The sequence below is a fragment of the Pleurodeles waltl genome, chromosome 1_2, assembly GCF_031143425.1.
Source record: "Pleurodeles waltl isolate 20211129_DDA chromosome 1_2, aPleWal1.hap1.20221129, whole genome shotgun sequence".
Taxonomy (NCBI): Eukaryota; Metazoa; Chordata; class Amphibia; order Caudata; family Salamandridae; genus Pleurodeles; species Pleurodeles waltl.
This window is the reverse complement of record NC_090437.1, coordinates 664,785,103-664,808,231: the sequence shown is the minus strand read 5'-3', so window position 1 is coordinate 664,808,231 and position 23,129 is coordinate 664,785,103. Positions and strand designations below refer to the sequence as shown.

The following is a 23,129-nucleotide window of genomic DNA, read 5'->3' as shown; positions in this document are numbered from 1 at the left end:
CACCGGCTGCCAGGGAGGGGGGAGGGAAGACCACCCCGGGTCTGCAGGCAGCAGCTCGTGCCATTGCCCCGAGCCTGGCGCGCGCCCCTCGGCCTCTGCCCAGTACCGCCGCCTCCCAGGCTGCTAGTGACGTCAGGGGCCGCGCGTGGTAGAACCTCCCCGCGCGCGCTGGTTAAAAAGAAGAAGCAAAAAAAGAAGGACTGAAAGAACACGAGAGAGGAGGAGGTAGACCTGCAGAGAGCATCCAGTAGCACCAGCAGCGCATACACCTCCCTCTGCTAACAGTGGCACCTCAAGGCCAGCCTTCTGCAAAGCAGCATCACACACGACCTGCCACCTGGTACTAGCATCACCCAGATCTGACCTGTGGCACCAGCATCACCCTAGACTTTGTGTCTGCTAGCAGCATCACGGCCGATCTGCCCCGTGCAGGCAGACTCAGCATCACATCTCTGGCACTAGCATCCCTGCTGGACCAACCTTCTGCCAGCGGCACCAGCATCACACTAGACCTGGTACCTACCCGCGCACCAACACTGCTCCCATACCTGGCCTGTGCCCGCAGCCTCTTCACCAACAGAACTACCCTTTATCAGCAGACACACTTAGACCCCGGACCTGCCCTTTACCAGAGAAATCACCCCCAGCAGTACCAAAGCGTGCCTTCCGCTGGCAGCACAAGGAGAGCGACCCGGAGCAGGTCCTAAATCTGCCCCGGCCAGCACCCTGTGCTTGCATCAACACCCGGACCTGCCCTGTGCCCTCCGTGCCAGCCGGACGCCCCCTCCTCCCTACTCCCCTGCACCCCGAAGCAGCCCTGTGCCCTGGGAGCAGCGTGACTGCAGTGCCAGGACCTGTCGTTGGCACCGCTGACCCCGTGCCACCCCTCGGAGTCCCAGCAAAGCTCTCTGCCCGGGATGCGGCCCCACCGGTCGGCACTGCTGCTGCTGGCGCTGACGCTCCTGCAGTGCGAGGCCAAGTTCGGAGAGAGGAGCGAGTCCCGCGGGAGGAGACGCTGCCTGAACGGAGCACCGCCCCGGAGGAGCCGGCGCAGGGACCATGCGGGCACGGAGGGCTGCCGAGGGCTCTACCCCCGGCTCTCCTGCTGCTCCCGCGCAGACAGCCGACAGGGGCTGCTGCTGCACGGGGAACCCAAGGTAGGCCCCGCCCTGGGGGGACAGGACACAGTGACACCTGTGTGGGGAACCTAGTGGGCGATGGGTACTGGATGCACGGGTGGGTGGGTGAAACTCAGGGGGTTGCTGAATGCATGTGAAGATGTTCCGCAGTCTAGTTTGATGACAATTGTCAAGCACCAGAAATAACCATTATTAAACGACAAATAATTATAAAGTGAGGAATGTCTGTGTAAAGAAACGCTAAGGAGTATGGACAAAAGGCACAGCTAAATCAAGGGATAGTGACACTGAAAAAGCAGTGATTACGGATCACGTGAATGCTGATGGTGAAGAAAGAATGCCCAGGACACGAAGTAATAGTAGCTACGAAGATATAAAGGCTACTGAAAGAAGGAATGGCTACCGTAGAGGAAGAACTGCGGCTAAATGAAGGAATGACGAACGTAAGGAGGGGATAACCACTGAATGAAAATGGCGAACTAGTGACTATAAAGTAAGTAGTTAAACGAAGAAGGGATGCTCGGAGAATAAACAGATAGTGAGTGGACACCTTATGAAGGTCTGTTTTTCAAAAACATGGAACTACTACTAGATCAAGGAATGGTGAAGTTGGGGCAAGAATGACCACTGGAAAGAGGGTATTGCTTGTGAACAAGAAACGAACACTGGATGCCGGAAAACCTAACGTGAAGAAAGAATGACCACCAAACAGAGGAATTGCGAACGCATAGAAATAAGTAATAGGCTCTCAATGGAGGAATGGCGAACATGTAGAAAGAGGGATCACTTGATGGTGGGAATGAAGAAATAATGACCATTGGATGAAGAAGTAGTGAGAATACGGAACATTGGTCCTTCTTTCTCTGGATGAAGAAAGGCGAAAATGAAGAAATAATGACCACTGAGCAAAGGCGTAGTGAACACATAGGAAGGTTTCTCCCTGGATGAAAGAACTAGGGAAATGAAAAAGTGATATAACTGAATGGATGAATGTTGTTGTAAATTAATTAAAGGTGGACTTTAAATGAAAGCCTGCAAATATGGGGCCTTCGGAGCAGGCGTCTATGTACTGTTGCGGGTGCTCTGTTGACTGTAAATGCCCGGTTTGTTGCATGTCACGAAGACTGCGCGCACGTCATAGGAGGGATGATGATGGTCACATCATAAAGGAGTCTGCATAATGGCAGCAAGGCAGACCCTTGTTGTAGCTGTGATTTTCACACGCAGTCATTGGGCACAATGAATGTGTGATGGAGGAAAACTTTTTACATGCAGGAACAGCGTTTATTACATGCAAACGTTATGTGCAACAAGTGCACGCAGAATAAGTACCTGCTCGTGTGTGTTGGGTGCAGACAGGGTGAAATGTGCATGCTGAAATCGTTTTTGGGGTACAGGAAGGGCGCGTATTAATTGCACACTTGATGTCCATTGGCGCACTGATGTCAATCCTGGCTGCATTCACTGCGCTTTCCTAGGTGTCTGGGTCTTTCTTAGTGAATGCTAGAGGAAGGAGATTGTGCTTTATGAAACTGACATTAAATGTTTGGGAAGAGGGCTGCCTGCTATTGGAGGAATACTATGTTAGTGACAGAAGGGGTGTCAGGAGCAACCGTGCATCTTTCGGGCCACTGCGTTTTATTATAATTGCGGGGGATAAACTGGATAATATGAGCATTGGATTCTCCATAACGCTTCTTTCCCAGATGCCAACTTCACAGCGCTGTCAAGAGCCGGGACGCTTATTGCACGGTGTGGCGCTGGAGTTTTGGCGTCAGCAGGGGCGGGTTGTCAGGATGGCTTCCTAGGTGGCACCAGGAACGCGTGTGCGGTAGAGCCAGCAGAGGGTGCCCACTGGAAGCCAGCGCATGGCACCTGGAGGGACTGCCAGGGTGGAGAACTGCTGGGTGGCACAACAGAGCGCAGAAAGTATCCGCTCACCATTCCTTCGCGTACTCCAGCCAAACCCATCCCTTACCCTGAAAACCACCAGACAACACGAGGACAAAAGATAACATCTACCCGAACTACTCTCCTGCCCACTCCCCTGGCATGAACACTGGCTGTTTCTTACCTCCCCCTGCACGCACAGCCCCGTTGAGTGGATCGCCTCACTTTTTATAAACTCCCTGCCCACCTCTCCGATCTCCAAATGTTTCAAATAAATTATTAGGGGGTCACCGAGTCAAACTGAACTCGGATCTCGCTTCCGATGCTTGCATAGTAGACTCCTGGATGTTTGAATAACGCGCAATACTTCAAGCACTGCCAAAGGATTCAAGGGTTACCAAGGTAAATTGATCCGCTCAGGATCACACAGTGCAGGTCAGTGTCGGAGCCGGGATTAGAGTCCGTCCTACACTGGTATGATAATCGCGAGCAGCACACCTCCTCAATCCCCAAAAAGCACCTTGCAGCTGGTGCAGTTAAAAGAAAAACAGAGTTCACAAAATAAATAAACATTGATCAGGTGTCACCCCGTCCGCTCCCCTCCCAAGCCTGACGCAGGACTTAGATTTAATTAACAATTCTTCACGTACAGCCCTGCCTGCAATTGTCAGACCGTGAGTGATTCCTGGAAAACTTGCCGTTCACTTTCGCTGGCTCAAGCAGAGAAAAAACAGCCGCTGCCTCGTCGGATTTTTATGCTCAGTTCACGGTAGATTTCTCTTTCCATTCACATGTAAACAGCTTCTCCGAATCAACATATGTGTCTGGGTGGTATCTCCCACTTTGTTTGGTAACAAAAAGCCATATTGCATCATTTAATTTGCTCAAGTCATGCAAATGGGGAGAGCGAGAAAAAACTGAATAGGACAAAAAGGGGTCGGCCTCTCCTCCTCCTCCCCACTAAACTGCTGCCCACACACGGAGCCGCGGTTGCTTGTGGCGAAAAAATAACAACAACAGCATTGTGTGCCGTGTTAGTTAGTGCACTAATGGGAGGGACTGGGGAACATCACTCTCCCGCAGCCCCCCAGCGCTGTCCAAGTGTTCATGCCTTTTAAGAGGGCATTTGTCTTGCCTTTCCTCCCAGAGAGGGAGAGGGGCCTGCCTCTGGTTTGTGGGGGGTGGAAGGGGGCGCTCAGCCGCAGCCCGGTCTTTATTCGGTCGAGTAGTATCAGAGATGCTCCTTCGTGCTCCCAGAGTTACAACACAAGGCGCTTTATTGGCGTGACAGGAGCTGCCAGATGAAATAGCAGGGATGCAGAGCCTCCAGCACTGACAGTGCCAGCTGCCGGGGTGTGTGTCTCCGCCTGTCTGATGTGCACGGGCGCATTTTGTTTACGCAGGTTCCTTTCTTACGTATTGCCAGCAAATACTCATTTACCGCAAGCGTTGCAAACGCTGTTAGCGCGGCAGAGCAGAGGGAAAGATTCTCAGACTCTGTGCCCCAGCAGCACTTTTGGAGGTTCTATCCTCTGGGTTTGTAGTTTGAGCGTTGGTCGGCAAACTGCTGTTTCTCAGTTTGTGTTCGGAGGGCGTTTTAGCGTTGTCTTAAACTTACAGTGAGATATTTTCCAAGTTCGCCCACGTGATCATGTGACGAATTTTATCTTGTGGTGTCGCCCCTGGGGTGTCTTCCAGTACATGGTACAGCTCTTATGTACGGTCTGTTTTACCCCACAAAGATTTCCTCCATCCATCTTGTGGTTTTCGGGCCAACATTCGGTGTGGTGCTGCTTCAGTGGAGTTGGGGGGATGGGCTTTTCTTAGTGATTGTCTGCGACTCACCATCCTACCAACAGAGCGTGTATCTGTCCAGCGCCAACCAAAAGGGACAGCGGGCATATGCTGGGAATCCATCGCCATGACAGAAGGCTGGGCCGCCAGCAGCGTCCGGGAGGGAAGGGGGTCCTCAGAGCCAGGCCAGCTCAGTTCCCTGCCCACCTCGGAGGGGTTCACAGCCACGGGGATGTCAGGGCACGGTGAGGAGTAATTGTCCTCAAGTGTGCCTTTTACAATCATTTGTTTGCTCCGGCCCTCTGGCGGACAAAGCCTATTGTGGAACACATCCAACTAAACAAATACCTCATCCCCTCATGCTGGGTCCCTTTAACAGCTGCCGCTCTTGTTCCTACAATGATCTATTTACATATCCGCCTAGGACTGCCACTGAACTCGAGAAGTGACGGCGTCCGGTCCCTCTGTGCAGAGGAAGCAGGCTCCGGGGACCGCTTGCACATTGCATTCAAGGTGTGTGGCATCTCTTACACCCAGCAGCCCGCGGATACAACTGTCGATGGACACATCCAGACAAATGCTGGGGGGTTTAGTACCCGAATTGGTGTGTTTGTTGCCTTTCTTTATCTTTTCAGTGACTAGTGGCTCATTGGTTTAATGCATCTACTTCATCGATCGGGCTTGACCCCATGGTCAAAGGTTCCTATCCCTGTCAGTCTACTTAGCCTTTCATCATCTGGAGGCTGATAAGATAAGTATCATTGAGTTGGGTGACAATCACCAATCAGATGTCAGTAGCACCAAGAGGCCTGCCAGAGGTGATGGAGCTCCCTATAAACATGCATGTTATGTTATCAACAAAGTATGTGTCAACATTTAGCGCCTTTGCCATCACCATAGCACGAGGAATTCAGGAGCCTTCTGTAATAAAGGACACTTTGCAGGGCTTGGGTGTTTTTTGGTAAAAATTAGACACAGGAAGCAGAAGCAAGCACACACTGTCTGCAGATATCACACATTTAAATCAAACTCTGTAGAATAATTTGAAAATTCAAAATTTCTCTTTTGCAAATATGGATGTGGGCAAACATTAGTAATTACCAGAGTCACACGTGGGAACACACTTACTAAATAAGTAGTGCTCTGTCAAATACCAAGAGGAAGCTTGTGCCTAAGAGACTCTACTTCAGGGAGTGTTGGGATCACTGAAGCACAAGTCAGAGTGAAGCCTCTATCGGCCTCCCATGAGACAAAATGGCACTGGCTTGCTGGGCCACAACAGCGTGTAGCCTCTCTCATTATTGGCTGAACTCCTGGTCCCAGGTCTTTGCAGTAGAGTTCAAGAGATGAGAATGTTTGTAGACGCAGGTATGTTACACAGCTTGATAACCTCATCCAAAAAGCAAGTAGATGTACTTAGAGTCCACAATAGTGTCGATTCATCTAAGACTATGGCAAGTAGCTCTTCAGGAGTTCTCTTTTACATTCTCATGCGTGCCTTTGTGAATCGTCCAGAAACATCCGACTCCTATTAGCAAAAGTTCAAAGAGGATATGGGCTTATCTTCGTGTGCTAGTCCTACACGAGTGTTCCCATTTTAGATGTTTTGGTGCTAACTTACAAATGCATGTAATAGTACATAAAAGAGTACTAGAGGAGTACTATTTTACATACTCCAAAATGCCTTTGTGAATTGACCCCCAAATGTATTTTAATACAGATCTGTCTTTCATTTGGATTTTTGTTTGGTTGATGGAAAACATGCATCACCTTCTTCCTTACATTCATGGCACTATATTTGGGCCCATCTATGAAATAGCTTTAAAATGTAAGCAAAAACATGTCTGCTTAAAACTGCAGAAGCATGTTTAAAACACATTCGTTTTAGTTGTGTGAATATGACTCCATGGCCTAAGATTTTGTAAATTGAAACGTTGTCACAGACTTCCTTATGAATATGTGGTGAAATATTACTGCCCAATGGGTGCAGCCTGAGCAGCTGTAGTTCAGTAAAGTGTGCTTCTTCAGTACCGTGGTACATGAGCTTCCCACATACAAAGTTGGTTGATGTGTGTTCAACTGGAAAGAGAAACACTACACGTTTATATGTGAACAGACATCTAAAATGCAATATATTAATGCACACCATTTAAAAAACTTTACAACAGACTTTGTCCTTTAACAAGAAAGTCATTATTTTGTTTGACCAAGCAGTGTGCATGCTTATCTCTGGCGTTTCTCAAGTTAGGCCTATAGCATGAGTACTTTGAAAGCCAGCCCCCTCCTGTGACATGTAACTGTCGCTACCTAGCTGCAAACAGCCCCCTTGCCCGAGGGTTAACTTCAGTCTAGTACTACATGTTTAGCTAAATTCTCTCTGTTTGCTGGGAGTTATAGGCAAATACTTGTGTGCTAGAATCCAAATTGCTTTTGGCCCAAAAGTCATAGATGTCCTAAAGTGGTCTTCATGAACTGGGTTGAGTTATCAGCTATCAATAGATGCCACCTGGCCCTATGTTCATTAAGCTGAGTCTTAGTCTCTTATTTCGGTACTAACTCTATTCATTTTGGTATTTGTAGGCACACAGATATAAGGGGGGAGTAAATAATACATGTGACACTATATGAATTACTGTTCAGTCACAACCAGGACTGACTGAAAATGAGATGCACACAGGACCACTAGAATGATGCAGTTCTGCGGCCACATGTTTTGCACATAATTTGGGATTTGACACGCCTGCCACATAAACCATCATCTACTGTATACTTTGCAGATTTTACCCAAAAAAAATCATTGTCTCCAGCTTCAACGGATCAAAAGTATCTAAAAAAGCAGCCACACATGCTGTTCCTCATGTGGTAGGCATATCATAAAGGTTGACTGGTCACCTTTCAGTTGCTTATTGACGTGTTTGTAAATTAAACTAATGCTAATGAGGTGAATTACACCTTTGCCCATGCGGTTTTAATGTGAATGAAAGCAACAGAATAATGAAATACTTCTATCACAAAATATTTCGCATTATGCTGCATAGTTTGCCTTTTCTCACTGCTTAATACAATAATCCCTGCTGCCTAGTTTGGTCCTCCCAGCTGCATAATTCCAGGGGCCCTGTCTGTACAAAATGGAGGGAGTTGACCACTTCCTCTGTGGACAGGCCTATGTCAAGCCAGTGTCTTCCTGCCTGTACTGTTTTTTTTTCACCAATAGCAGTAAGCATCCTTAGATTTGCAAGCCTGTAATTTTAAAGGAAAAAGCAAGACTATAAGTCCCACTGTGTATAGTGTTGTGCTTAAAAATCCAGAACAGAGTAAAGGTCACCCTCAAGAAATGGGGCAGTTGACAGCTTCAGTTGTTTCTCCATCGTGCTGCATGGGCTTCCATTTCATCAGCTTTACGTGGTGATGTATTTCTGTTTTATGTTGCTTGCAGCTATATTCTGTTACCAACAACACAGAGTGTGGGAAATTGCTGGAGGAGATCAAGTGTGCCTACTGCTCCCCGCAAGCACAGGGCCTCTTCCATGCACCTGAGAGAGGGGAGGTGGCGGAGAGAGAGCTGATGCTGCCGGTGCTGTGCAGAGACTACTGCAAGGAGTTCTATTACACCTGCAGAGGACACATAACAGGTAAAGACCATGATTCACAGGGGCAAATACAAACTGCAACAATTGCCCAGGGTGGTGTCAGATTTATACTTGCCTGGTCAAGCATGCCTTCACTGCTGCAGATTCCACCTGACCAGTGAGAAATGCAATGGAGTAGGAAAGGTAGCTGTAATGCAAGCAAGGAAAATGCCCTTTCCTCTAGTGTATGAAAAAAGAGATACAATTGGGGTGCAGTGGGCCCTTGGCACCTGGGCATTGCTGCTACTCTACCTGCAGCACTGTGGATAGCTCTGCCTCTATATAAATGAAGTGTTTTGGTTTGGCTTCAGTCGCTTGTTGCTGGCATAATGATATTTTGAATATGGAATAAAATGCTGTGGAGAAAATTGTAGTAGAGTTCCTTTGCATCTTGGTAGCGGTTAAATTGGCTAATCACATCTTTTGGATTTAGTATTTTTTAACCACTAAAAAAAAGCAATATTTGTTCTAGTGGTCGTGCATTGCCTAGGATTACCGAGTTACACTATGTGACCAAAGATGCAGTGCTGCATTTTAATTGTACAAAACATTGTTTTCATGTGTGTTAGTTTATTGGACCAACTACATTGAAAAACGTCTAGGGATTAGTTTGCAAACACAAAAGAAAGAAGCTGGGCACAGAGTTCTTTGTGACAAAGATCCATCTTATAACAACTTGATGCGTTTACCAGTTGACTATGTCCCGGGGGTTCTGTTTTCTACCCATTCCACTGGGTCACTTTAGCCCAATTCGCTCCTTTTATGGGAATCAAAAATTGGACCCCTAGGATGTATTTAGTTGTGAATAAAATCAGAGCTGGGGCCGCGCGTCCTTGGTGACACGGGGGCTTCTGCTGGCTTTAATACAGACGTACAGAAACCATTTACAATGGTCAACTGAGACCTCCACCAGGGCCGCGTTACTTCGTATCCTGCTGCCCCGTCCCTTTACCAGCTCACCTTCTTCCGCCGAAAACCTCGAAAAGGGCCTTTATCATTGTCAACACTTAGTGCATGTTTATGGCTGTCTTTATCCGTCTCCTTCACGAACCAACGTGGGAAAAGAGTGAGCCAGGAAGCTGCTAATTCGGCCCTAATCTGCCGGTTCGTTTAATGGTGCCGGTTTGTGCAGGAAGTTACAGATCCGGCCGAAGATAGAGCTAATGAGCAGCGTAGGCCCAGGCTGCACTGCAAAGCTGGGACGGACATGTTAACGGGGCCCTTTGTCGTACAGTAAATCCATCATGGATTCAGGTGTGTGTCTGTGCAAACACGTCGACCCCAGGGCCCCGCCACGGACGTAGTCACTCACATCTGTCATACCCCTCCCCCATCACATGTGGCAGCCTCACCCCGCCCTGACCAAAAGCAGTTTGCATGCTAAGGTTTTTTTTAATCCACGCTTGCAGCTATCAGAGGAGAACTACAAGTCCCAGAATGCCATGTCTGGCAGAAATTGTCACATTGGTGGCCTCGTTGGCAGGGTCACAGATAAACGGCCTAGCAAAATAGCGCTAGAGGTAACAATAGATGACAGCGCACACACACACACCGTGACATATGCTTGAGTGGAAGACGCTGTGCGGTCGTTCCCCCATTTATTTACAGCCTCTGGCCAGAGGATGTAATCAGTGCACATCCGGGATTCAAACTGTTGATGACAGGTCATGCCGAAGAACTACGCGGCATCATTACACCACACACATGGTCACTTGACAGCTGTGATGGACACTATATAAAATAACTCCATATCCTCAGGTTAGGAAAATTCTAGTCTCTGGATTTTCTTTAACAGTTAATAATTACAAACCCAATTGCTCCAAGTGGTGTACACTAAGACTACAACTACCAGAATGCACTACTTTCGTATATACAGAGCTGGCACGAAAACATGGCGACCCCACGAAGCCTTTTTTTTGTAATTCTTCTCGGTGCCAGTGCTTTCACGAAATGCAGGCTGCTCCTCAGGGCTCTTTGAAAAGTACCGACAGCACACGTACATTACTTTGACATTTAAAAAGAATATCGGTATTTTTACAGGGTTTCATTCAAAGTAAATAGTTGCGTCTGTCGCTATAAGGATTAGACCTGGAGTGCAGCTCTGAAACAGTTATCACATGAACAATTTAAACAGAAAAGGAGTGTGTTTTGCTCTTCAGCTAAGAAAAACATTGGCGCGCAGTTGCCGATCGCCTTTGCTGCGGTTCGGCGTGTACCTAAGCCCATCCGAATATGAAAATATTAGCCTTGCTTTGGTAAACTGCGGAAGGCCTCTGAAGGCTGTTCGAAAGCAGCTGTTCAGCCTCTTTCCCACCTCCCCGAAAGCTCAGCTGAAGGGCTGCCCCTTGCCAAGACTGCCCGCCGACTGGTGGTAACAGATTAGAGTGTGCGAATGTGTGGCCTTAACTGTAAGCCAGGAGATTTTTTGTGGCCTAATAGGCATCCTCGGTTAACATCTTCCATTAAGCCGATTTCCAATTATTTGTGGGTCTAAAATTGTGGGTAGATGGAGTAGAAAGCGCGGGGGAAGCACGCGCCAGGCAGAAGTAAGGATAGACGAGAAGGCCTTGCACTCGGGCAGCACAGGAGCCGCGGCGGCCCTTCCTCCACTCGCCCCCTCCCCGGCCAACATATGTGGTGACGAATGACACATTTATTTTTCTACAAAGCTTGTGTATATGTAAAACCGCTGAAGTGCATCAAGATGTCAAGTGCTTTCTGTGGCCACCCAGGCAGCCTTGAAAGATAAGCAGATGAAAGCATAATTCTCGCGCTGGACAGGGAAGAGTCTGGGCCTCCCCTCCAGCGGCAGTGGAGCTCCACTCTTGCCTGCTCGGTGAATATACGAGTGTTCACCACACTTTACTCGCCGAGCCTTGTTATGAGTACATTTGTATTGAAATACACCATGGCACCTTGTATTGTGCACATAGACACTTCTTAGGACAACCCACTTCACTGGTTGCCCCACATCATGCTTCCACTGCCCCTCAATAAGAAGTTTTGTGTCCTACATATTTCTTCCATTTACCATGACACAGTGGGCGCAGTCGAATAGCCCCAGGATTGCCTAGTGACGAGCATCACTGGTCCAACTATGTTCTCCATATTAGTATAACGTCCTTTACCGTGATCTCTACATCCTTGTCACAGTAATTACATGTGAGTTGGATCTCATCTCATGCAGGAAAAAACCCAAGAAGCAGATATGCCAAATGCCCACCCACACAGGAGATGGTTTAAGGCATAGCCTACCCGAAGTACATCCTGAACTTAGCAAGCACCACTGAGGCCAGTAACTCTAGGGAGGGAGGCTGGGCGTAATGACTGTGATTAGGACGTTAGGGACGAAGGATGTTTAAGATTACCGATAAGTAACCAGTTCATTATTCCTGCATCCTGTGTCGTTGTCTCAATCATTACTTGTGAAGGATACCAAAGCTTTGCTGACCAAAAGGAATTATTATGCACACACCACACCCAAGCCAAACTAGTGAAAACAAGTATTCAAAGTATGAAATCAAGTTGTCAAATATACAGTTATGGTATCACTGATTTCAAAACCCCACTGAGGCTCAGAGGTAAGAAAAGGAGTCCCTGCCAAGTTTGACCCCTAGTGACAGAGCCCAGCCTCTCTCTGTGCTGGGCATAGTGGTGAGGGAGGGGTAAGGCTGTGCTGCACAGTAGTAGCAGATGGTCACAAGGAATGAACTGGTTCCTGAGCCATCTACAATCAACTACGGCAGTGATTTAGGTCTATTAATATAGACTTGAACACATTTTCTGGAGAAATAGGTGCAATGGACTTCCAACTCCTGGAACCTGAAGACAGGGAGGAAAGGCTATCAAACAGAGTTTCTTGCAATCTCATTGGAGACTGGGACCATTCCTATGGGTGATTCAGCCAATAAGGAGAAGACAAATGTACTGAAATCATTGATTCAAACCCTGCTGGAAAAGAGGGCAATGAAAGTAGTACAGTAAATTGAACCAGGCAGATGCAGGTGCACCAGAATTTTCCAGATTCCAAAACAAACAGGAGGATTTCATCAAGTAATAGACTCAATAAATGTCAATAGTTAAAAAAGGAAGGTTTATTTCAAGACAAATACTTTCCAGAACATTATTCCACTCTTTCTTGTATGAACATGTATAGAAATACTGGGTTTCCATATTCAGATTGCACAAGAACAGCAAGGTATTCTTAGATTCTACATTTTTGGGATCCACTATGAGTTTCAGGTGTTGCCATTTGGAATCAGGTCTGCCACAGGAGTCTTCACAAAGAATATGACTCAATTGGTTTCCTACCTTCACATTCGGGGTCTACATGCTCATAGACCTGCATTGGGCATTCCTTAATATACTGTTAAGCTGTAATTCCTGATCAGAAAATAGTAGCTCCATCATGTTTCATATCTTTGGAATGTTAATGATAAATCCTCTTTACTGGTAAAGTCGGATTTAACATTACTATTTTAGAAATGCCACTTTTAGAAAATGCTCTGTGTGCTTTACAGCCCGTTTCCAATCCATGTCTGAACTGGGCTGGGTGACAGCTACATTTGGGCTTTCTATCCAGACAGCCACAAACACAGGACACTCAACTCTTTATGTTATGTCAATAGGTCCAAACTGTTCCCTTCCTGTTGAATGCCCAATTTAGAAAAGATAATTAGGTGGGTACTCGAAAATCAAGGGGTATGGACCATAACCCCTTTCGTAAAATATTCAACACAACAGCAATCAGGCTCTGATTGGGCGACGCGTTCAGGCCGACCAATTACTTTCTATTGAAATGATGAATGAACAAGATCACTATATTGCCTTGAAAAAGCCCCAGGTGAAATTACCATAGGGGGCGAAACACGTGTCGGCTGTTAGAATCTACTGAATGCTCTTTTGATTGATTGGATTTGTCTTATCACATTCTCCGCCATTCGACGCATTTTATGTTATTTGCTTTCAACTGGATTTATGAAGCTCAAATTAAAGACGCCTTTGACACATGTGATGAATGTGGGTTCTCATCTTTCTAATTGTGTTGGACAGGACACTCAACTGCATCTGCATACCAATGGGCCTTCCTGTGCAGGAAGGGTGGAGAGGCTTACACTTACACTTCAAAGGGTAGTGGCCTGACCCCACACAAAGGACTGATAACCTGCTACAGACAGACTGGCAGACAGGACAGGGCTGAAAAGGAACTGGTGCACTTCATTTGCACCCTTTGAAGTCTGGAGTTCTTCAAAGACACTTTTGGGTATAAGTGCAGGGTCTCTAACCCCCTCAAATCAGAAACTTCTTGACCTAGAACTAAACCTCTGTCAGAAGGACTGCTGTGCTCCTCACAGAACGCAACTGGATTGTCTTTCTGGAAGGACTGCTTTTCTACTTGTGGCCCTGCTGTCTGCTGCTCTCTGACCCTACTGGAAAGACTCTGCCTTCTCACCGGAGTGATCTCCAAGGGCTTGCTGGCTTGCCCCTGTTCTCCTGTAGTCTTAGGGGCATCAAAGACTGCCTACACCTCTCCTGGTGCTGTTGGACTGTGTCTTCTCTGACTCTCACCCTTGCTTGAGGTGCTCCCTCCAAGTTCTGGGCCCCAGAAGTGGGTTCTGTAGCTGTTTTTGCAAAAAGCAACTCATCTGCTTCAGTGTGGGAGAAAAACTGGTGCAACGCTCACGAAGCAGCGGCTGCCTGATGACAGCAGATCCACAGCCAGCGCGGCTCACCGCCGACACTCTGTGGGGCCCGACGCATTGCATTCAGTTTCACAAAGAACAATGATGACGCAGTTACCCGACTGCATGGAAAATAAAGACAAAGATACTGTTTCAGTGGAGCCTGCGGGAGGTCTGTAGTCAGACTACCCTCCATCATGGTCAGCCTGGATTTTGGACTCACACCAGGCCCTCATGACCTCAAGTAACATTTTGACCGCTAGTGACTTCTAAGCCCTGCTTTCATATTTAATCTTTAAAAATTCATATCTCAACTTCCACTGGATGGATTTTTGTTGGTTTAGCCTTGTTGTACTCAGATAAATATTCTTTATTTTCATAAACTGGTGTGGAGTCTTTTTGCAGTGTTTTTACTGTGTTACTGTATGAGTTATTTCACAGATACTTTTCACATTGCCTTTTAAGTTAAGCCTGCCTGCTCTGTGCCAAGCTACCAGAGGGCGAGCACAGCATAATTTAGATTGTGTTGTGACTTACCCTGACCAGGATTGTGGTCCCCACGTGGACAGGGTGCATACCACTGCCAACTAGAAACCACATTTCTTACATTATTGAAGATACAAATGGAAGTGGCCAAGGTGAAAGTGAAAGTTGTGGTACCATTCTTTCTGAGGAGATGTCTGTTTCCTTTTCTTCTTTTTATGGCTCATCTCCTTCCCAGGAAGATTCCTCTCTCTCCCTCCCAGGTCCTCTTAGATCAGAGGTACCTTCAGTGTCTTGTGATATCATTTTTGGAGGTTGAAAGGGTTGGTCTTAGGAACAAGGGAGTGCCTGACCACCTAGCTGTAGTAATTCGACAGTCTAGGCACCTTTCTAATCTTAAACCTTATGCAAGGCATTGGAAATGTTGTCAAGGGTGGTGCTCTGAGAAAAATGTTTTGTCTGGAAACGGTGGCATTAATACAGTTGCTCTGTTATTCTTTGAATGTTTTAACAAGGGTTCAGTACTTCTTGTACTGCAGACATTAGAGCCTTTTGTGCACCTAGGAAAGGTGTTGCTGACAATGAAAGTCTTAGTTGTAAGCGTCTTTGACTTTTCTTTATGTAGACCCGTCCTTTGGTCTTTTTTTCTGCCTTTGGATTAAACTTTGGTTCTTAAAGCCTTGCAAAGTTTCTACTTAAACCAATTACTTTAATATAATTAAAATTGTTAATATTTAAAGTTGTGTTTCTTGTGGCAATAACATTGGCTAGACAAATTAGAGAACTAGGGCCCTGCTATGCAAGCATACAGGACTTAGATTAATGGAAGATGATATACTGTTGAAAACTAACTCTGAATTTCTTACTAAAGTTCCTTCCTTACCTCATGGAGGATAGTAGATTGTTTTCCCTCTTTTTTCTTAACCCTTCTTCTCAGAATGAAAGTTTGTTACATACCCTGGATGTTAAAAGGGCAATATTGATCTATTTAGAGTGCACTAAAGATTTCAGGAAGTCAGATCATTTGTTTATTTCCTTTGGAGTAAGTCAGGTTAACAAGGCTTCCAAGATTTCCATAAGCAGGTCGATTAGAGAAACAATTGCAATAGCTTATGAACCTGCCAATGTGGCCCTATTTAGATCATTCAAGGGTGTTGCAGCCTTTTGGACTATATTAAATGGAATCTCCTTAACAGAAATTTGTAGAGCAGCAATAGGCAACTCCTCACATTTTTCTGAAGCAATATAGAATTTATGGTGTAGGAATTTCAGATGAAGGTCTTGGTCACAAGATTTCGGAATCAGTGATATCATAAGTGATATTTATTAAAAGTTTGGTATATGCGTAATAGTGACAGTTCTTGAATACATATTTTTTCAGCCTTTAGAATGCTTCACATGTACTGACTGGGACAAAGACATAAGATGTATGGATTACGCATGGCTACTTACATGTAATCTTCAATATCCTTAGCTCTTAACATCCTTATCACAGTCAGTGCGCCTTTCCCTGCCTCCCTAGAGCTGCTGACCTCAGTGGGGCTACGTAAGTTCAGGAAGGACTGTGGGTAGGCTATGCCTTATACCACCCTTTGGGTGAATGGGCCTATATTTTATCTGCTTCTGCCTCTTGGTTTTTGTCCTATCGTGAGGTGGGATCCACCTCAAGTGTAATGATTGTGACGAGAAAGTTAAGGCCTAAAGATAATGACGATTACCAGTATGTAACTGGGGCATTAGTATTGCACAGAAGTGCTGTCTTAATGTGGATGCCTTTTTCATACATTTGTGGACTTTCTACCTAAGTTGACCTTCTCCCCCAAGTCGTTAAGTACTCTGGGCCTGATTTATATCTTTGCATAGAGGGAGCAGCATCACAGTGGGAACAGAATTCCCTCCCCGCCAAGACTATGGTCCGGCTTCCCTATTTAAATTGGGGTGGACCATAGTGTGGCAACAGCATTGTCAAACTCCTCAGACGGAGTATGGGTGGTCGGAGGTTTGGCTTATTGTACACACATATAATTTAGATGGGCAGACATATATAGCCATTTTTCAAAACCCGTCACCACCAGGAAAGACCTGGCAGCAAGGGGCATTGAAAAGTTCTCAATGCCCCCTTACCATGGGAGAAAGATCCCTTTGTGAGTGGGGGAGCATTTTTTTAGTTTAAAAATCCCACTTTGTGAATTTCTTTTGGAAAATAAAAAAAATGTAACTTAGACGTACAGCTCCATCACGTTTGATGGAGCGGTCTGGTAAAGTTACAATGGTTCACAGTTCCTGTCAAAGTGAAATGTCCACTGGACTAGCGGACATTTCATAATTTGGGCAGCACCTCCATTAGGGCGGCAGAATAATTTACTCCATTGTCCAGGCGAAGGATGGACTACCACTAAATTATAAATTAGGCACTGTATTTCCAGTCACAGACTTTTGTGTGTTAGACTAATGCAATCTGAATATTGCTAATCATGTTTTGCTTCCATTGAACTAATTAGACTAAATCACCTGAAAAGAAGAATTTGAAGGTGAAAGGTTCAGGACTGGAAGAATTGTCTGTAATAGCCCAGAGTGATGGGGTCACCCTGTTTCTATCCATCAGTAGTGTCAGAGTGTTTGTGTATCGTTCGTAGTGAAGATCTGTTAAGTGTCTATTTTAGTAATGGTTAATGCTGGTTAAGGGAAAGCAAAATTACTTTGATGTTCCTAGTGTATTATGAGAATTGATGAATGTGCCACAAGACTCTCCTGTTTATTGTTGAGGTGGGTCATTGTTTATTGCTCATCGTATGCAGATGGTTTCTGCGAAAATTCCCACGGTGCTAGACTCTGTGAAGGTATGTACCCAAATTCTCAACACCACACAATATCAATGAGAAAACCACTAAAGAGTCTACAAACACTGTCACACCATACACTGGGTGACCTCATGGCTTCTTGTCACCTGGATGCATAGGTTCCTTTAAGAAATAACGGTTATCTGGATCCTTTGTCCATTTAGTTCACTAGAAGCAAACTAAGGCTACAATCCCCAATATGTACTTTTTTTTGTCAATTAAATGTCCAAGACAGACAATGTTGTGTCTTGGTTATGTGGATTCATCTGGTAATCAACCGTCTGTTACATCCACAAAGCCTTGGCACAAGCACATCACCTTCTTTCAGTTTTACAAAGGACTCTGGCTGCTGTTGTTTGTTAATGTTTATCTCATTTGTCAGAAGACTGAAAGCCCCAAGGAATCATTCTCCAAAGCTTTACCAAGATCCTTGGTATCTGCTGCCATTCACCACTTACAACCAAGGACACTTGCTTGTTGGGTTAAGACGTCATTTCCCAGTAGACACTTTCAGTATGAAGAATTATTTTGCATTCTGGTAATTCTAAAGCTCGTTCCATGTCTTCAGAAGCAGTACAGTAGATATGGATATCAGAGGGGGTTGTCATTTACAACTCATTTAAAGTATCTGCTCAAGAATACGAAGCAAGTAAACAATGTCACATTAACATTTGCATTGTTTTAGTATACAGATATCGTAATTCATCCACAGAGCTAAATGATGGAGGACAAAGGGCTTCAAGTATGAACATAGTTTGAGGATCCTAATAACTCCATTTGAGACTTCAGGCTGAGGACAGATCAAGAAAATTTGTATTCAATGCCCATTCACTAGAAAAAATCACCAAAGTGTTTATAAGCCAAGTTTGTTGTCACATCACTGGATGAAACACAAAATACCTAGTCAAAACACATGTTAATAATGTTCATTTTGCACCAGAGACTGAAATTCAATAATGACCACCTATCACAACCAACTTTCATTTTAGAGAGTTTTCCATTAAAATCCGTGTAGTACCATAAGTAATAGTCTTGTTGCCTTCGTATGGGCACTATGGATTTGTCAAGAGTAGCCATGTTCCCCTGTTACTATGTGTGTTACCTCAATTGAAAACGTAAACGTCTCTCAGCAACTGCCTGTCATATATTTTTTCCATGTAAAAGATCCTGCAAATTGTCTGTGATGTGAGACTCTCCCTCCTCCTGGCAACTTTTTTACCATCATATTCAGAATATGGATCAAAGACGTGCATTGATATCTGTATATTTCAACCAAAATCAAATCTGGATCAGACTTTTTGGGTTCATAAGGCCTCATTAACAGAAGATATCCCGAGGGTAAAGTGTTTCATTCCCTAATTACCTGAATTTGTATGTGTCCCACCACCTGGTTTTCATCCCACATTCCTCTTTTCTCTTGGTTCTGTGGTGTTGCTTCATTAAAAGTTATTTTGGCAACTTGCTGTCACCATTTCCTTTTGTATTTAATACATATCGTACATTCACATTCTTCCCAATTCCTTCGAAATGTTGATTTTCCTATGTTTCCTTTTAGCTTTCTACTTTGTATTTTGAGCAACCCTTTCTAGGTGTTATTTATTTATTTATTTATTTATTATTCGTTTACCGGGTGTTGCCTAATAACCTCTGCTGAGCACTTTGCAGAATGGAAACTCGAGGTGCTAAAATTGTGTTTCTAGGCCTAATATTTATTTATGTCCCATGTAATAATTACTTTTATGACCACTTACAAATCAATTATCTGTTTTCTAAAAGGTTAAAGGTTAATTGTGCTAAGCATATTTTAACAGTGGCGAGGAAATGCTAAATGACAGATGAGTCTGCAATAATGCTGTCAACAGCAACGGTATCCTCTCACCCTGACACTGTGATTCAGGCTTATTGTATTGTATTGTATTGTAATAGTATTTATATAGCGCTTATTACCCCTGACGAGGGGTTGAAGCGCTTTTCGGTGAGTAGCATGCTACTCTGGAACCCAACAAGCATTAATGATGGATTAGTATCGGGAAATATGAGTACAGTTTTAGTATTATTATGAGTTAGTTTGAGCCGTGGATATGAGAGTTTGTTAGTTAGATTGACTGGAGTAATTGAGGGGTGGAGGAGGAAAGAAATCCAGAAGTGTTAATTGGGAGTATATCCCTCATTTACTCAACCCAAAGGCTTGGGATGAGTAAAGGGGGATGGAGGAGGGAAGAGTGTGGAAGGGTTAGGGAGAGCATAGTAGCAGGGTGAGATAAATGAGGGAGAATTTATTGGGATTGTGTGGGAGGTCCTGGTAGTAGAGTGAGGTTTGGTGAGTTAGATGTGGAAGCGGAGGGAAGAGCTTAGGCAGAGTTATTTAGGAGATGAAAGTAGTAGAAAGGATTTGGGATGAGTCAGATAGTTTGATAGAGACATGACATATGATGATGGGTAGATAAGTGTGATAAGATGAGAGCAGGGATTCATAGATATCTAGTATAACAACCCACCCAGGAGCCATTCAATGACCCACGAACATGCCAAGCACAGAAAAAACATATACACATACATACATATATGGAAAATTTCACTTACCCAGTGTACATCTGTTCATGGCATGTTGCGCTGCAGACCCACATGCTGCGCACTGCTCCTGCCATCCAGTGCCGGGCCCGGAGCGCCACAAGCCGCCCCTCCCCGAAGAAGTCCCCTCGAGCCACGGAACCGAGCGACTCCTCCCCCCCGGCTCCACCGAGCATGGGCGTCGACCCCATCCCAGACTGCCTGCCCCGCATAGGGTGAGGTAGGAGTTGTTAAAGTAAGGATATTAGAGGTGCCCATGTCTTTTTAAGGCTACCTTTTTCTTATTCAGAATTTCTAACTGCACCTACTACTGGTTGATAAGCAACCAACATCACTGATCTTTTTTTTAATCCTTTATGGCTCCTGCACTCAGGCTCTTGCCGGCTGTCGCAAATTGCTGAAATTTAGAGGCGAGCATACAATGGGTGGCTTTGCTGCTGATAGAACAGGGCATATGCCCATTGGTCAACTGGATTGAAGCCTTGAGGGCTGGGCCATTGCTGATATAAAGATGCATCCCATGCTTTATTATCATCTCTGTATGTGGAATTGTTGCTAGAAATGAGTTGAGCAAGCTACCTCCTGTGCTCCAGCATCTGCCTCCCATGACATCCCATGGCCGTATGAGCAATGAACTATCTCACAATGAGCCGATTACTTTGAGGTTCAAACCGGATTTCAGCTTAGTGGCACCACATTTAACCTATGGGGCATGTGAAAAGACTGTGAATGTTGTCAAGCCTATTGTCTATGTGTGCTTCTAATCCTCTCATCCAGACTTCCAAACAGATAAAGAAATTGTCAACTCGGATTTTCCTACCTCTAGAGACAAGTGTGTTGTCACCTGACGACTCACAGTCCACCCATTAAGGGAGCTTAGCTAGAGCTTAGCTGTCAGGACATTTTTATCACTAGTGTCAAACTGTAGGCTTGGCTTGCATTACTCTATCTGTAGGTGCTGTTCATTGGCTCCCTGCATGTGGCAGCACAAGTACAAGTCTTAAAATGTTGAACTTTTTTGGATTATTAGATTTCGCCCTCTCCATCGTTTTCATGGGTTCCCTGAGTTCGTAGAACATAATACTGTGAAGTGGTAGGTACATTTTTCTGCAGTTCCAAGTCGATTCGTTTACTGTCGATGCATGCACTATTCCAGGAAATTAAATGAAAACGAACCTGTGTGCTCTCATTTGGTGTGAACTCTCTTCCTTTGCAAAGATTCTTTAAAAAGGCATGGTAGCAGATTTCATATTTATAGTAGTAAATCCTTCCATGATATGTTGGCTGGCTGAGCCTTCTTCTCGCTATTCCTTAAAGAGCTTAAGTTGTGTTTGGAAAGAGTTTGGAAATATAGCCCATACTATGTTATATGTGTTGTTTTTGGGGTTGTACTTCTGGCTTCCTGGGCAGTCTTGAGTTGCTTCAGCTTACTTAGTGATATATTATATGTATTTAGTGTTTCTGCACCAGGTGTTAATTGGCATTGCCTTTCCTATAACTTCCAATAAGACAAGCTCTTTGTCGGTGCCAGTCGCATGCTCTGTATACCCGATGGATGTCTTCAACCATACGACCTCTTTCTACTTTGTGCTTCAACTACCTGCTATTTGTACCTGATGGACGACAGAGCCTGCATGGGCCATGTATCATAAAAACAGTTTCTATTGGGTTGCTTGTAGATTCATTCTTGAAGTTGGCTACAGCACAGAAAACCAAACAAAAACTTATTTGCCTTGCTAAAATTGCAGCTATTTCTTTCATATCTTTCCATATTTTTCAAGCCAAAATATCATCAAATCGTTCTTCAGGGTTGAATTTTACTCTCTGGTGCTAATTCAGATTTTTTTTTTCTAGGCACAAGTCTGCCTAACTGGAAAAAATGTTATACTTATGCTAAACTTTTCCCCTCTTCAATTCTCTGGGGTTCAGTCCCAAAGTTTTCCTAAGCATAAGTCTGAGGACTACTGGAAAAGTCATAATTTACACAGGGTTAACATGCGCAAGCTTCACAAAGTCCTCTGTTAGGTATGTGGAGCTTTACGACGTGTAATTTACAAATGACTTCATACCTTTGCATGTGTGTTTGTCAGTAAATGTGAAAGAACTGAATTTCGAAGGGCTAGGGTGTCAGAGGTGGTAATCAACACACAAAATAGCAAATGTGGCGAATGTCTGTTAAGTAATGGCCTGTAGAACATTCACAAAAGGTTCAAATGCATTTGAAGGTGTTTTGGAGACAACAAGCTTCCACAAAGGTGGATTACTTGAATGTCCCCCTACTGCAGTGCTTAATTTGTGCTTGTTGATTCCGGTGCTGAGCACCGGCACTTATTTGTGAGGGCCGGGGCTTATTCTTATGCCTCAAACATTTGCTTCAAGCAAAAGACACATATGTGAAAGACGGAAGAAGGAACAACTAAAAAGGGTCATAAAGGGAGAAAGTAGAAAGTTGCAGGATGAGCTGAAGGGGCAGGGGTGGCCGTAAATGGATTGAAGTGGCCCGGGATGGCTTCAGTATTACGCTGCCTCAGTATTCAGTGCTGGGAGATTTAATTACAGCAGCCTCCTGTTTAAGAGAAGGGCTTTGAGCACCGGCACCTCTTAATTTACAAATTAAGCACTGCCCTACTGTCTGAGTATCCCCCTACAGAAACCACGAGTCCCGAGTAGTTTCAGTAGCTAAATCACTTAATTGCCACTTATCAGTGGCATTGCAGATCTTTCCATCTGCAGATTGTGTTCCTCCCTAAGACTGTTGACTTCGGTTCCTCTCCCATGTCTGGCATTTGAGTGCCAACGCAATATTACCGGGCACTTGCATAAGCATCAGGATGGTCCACATTATGCATTAAATGCCCCCTGTTGGCTTTTTCTTGTTGGTGTGCTCATGTGCCAGTGTTATCCCACGTCTAGTGCTAGAAGACGATTTATTTACAAAAGGGATCCAGGAAGGCCAACGTGGCAGTGGAAATCCAGCCACGAAAGCAGCATTTCTCTACGTTTTTTTTCTATAATCGCCATTTTATTATTACCCCTGGCTAACTGGCCCGGCTTTGGGAAAGCGCTAATAAATTCCTATATTCTCTTGCAGCCTCTGGAGTG

General features: G+C 45.0%; 1 protein-coding gene across 2 annotated transcripts in view; it reads left to right on the top strand.

Moving 5' to 3' along the window:
• The first annotated feature begins 211 nt into the window (after positions 1 to 211).
• HHIP (hedgehog interacting protein) overlaps positions 212 to 23,129 on the top strand; it is a 209,679-nt gene continuing 186,761 nt past the window's right edge. For both annotated transcript variants that reach the window (XM_069242604.1, XM_069242603.1), the window contains exons 1-2: positions 212 to 1,157; positions 8,260 to 8,455. In XM_069242604.1, coding sequence (XP_069098705.1) covers positions 918 to 1,157; positions 8,260 to 8,455 — 436 coding nt within the window. In that variant the 5' untranslated portion in view covers positions 212 to 917. The remainder of the gene's footprint in view (positions 1,158 to 8,259; positions 8,456 to 23,129) is intronic.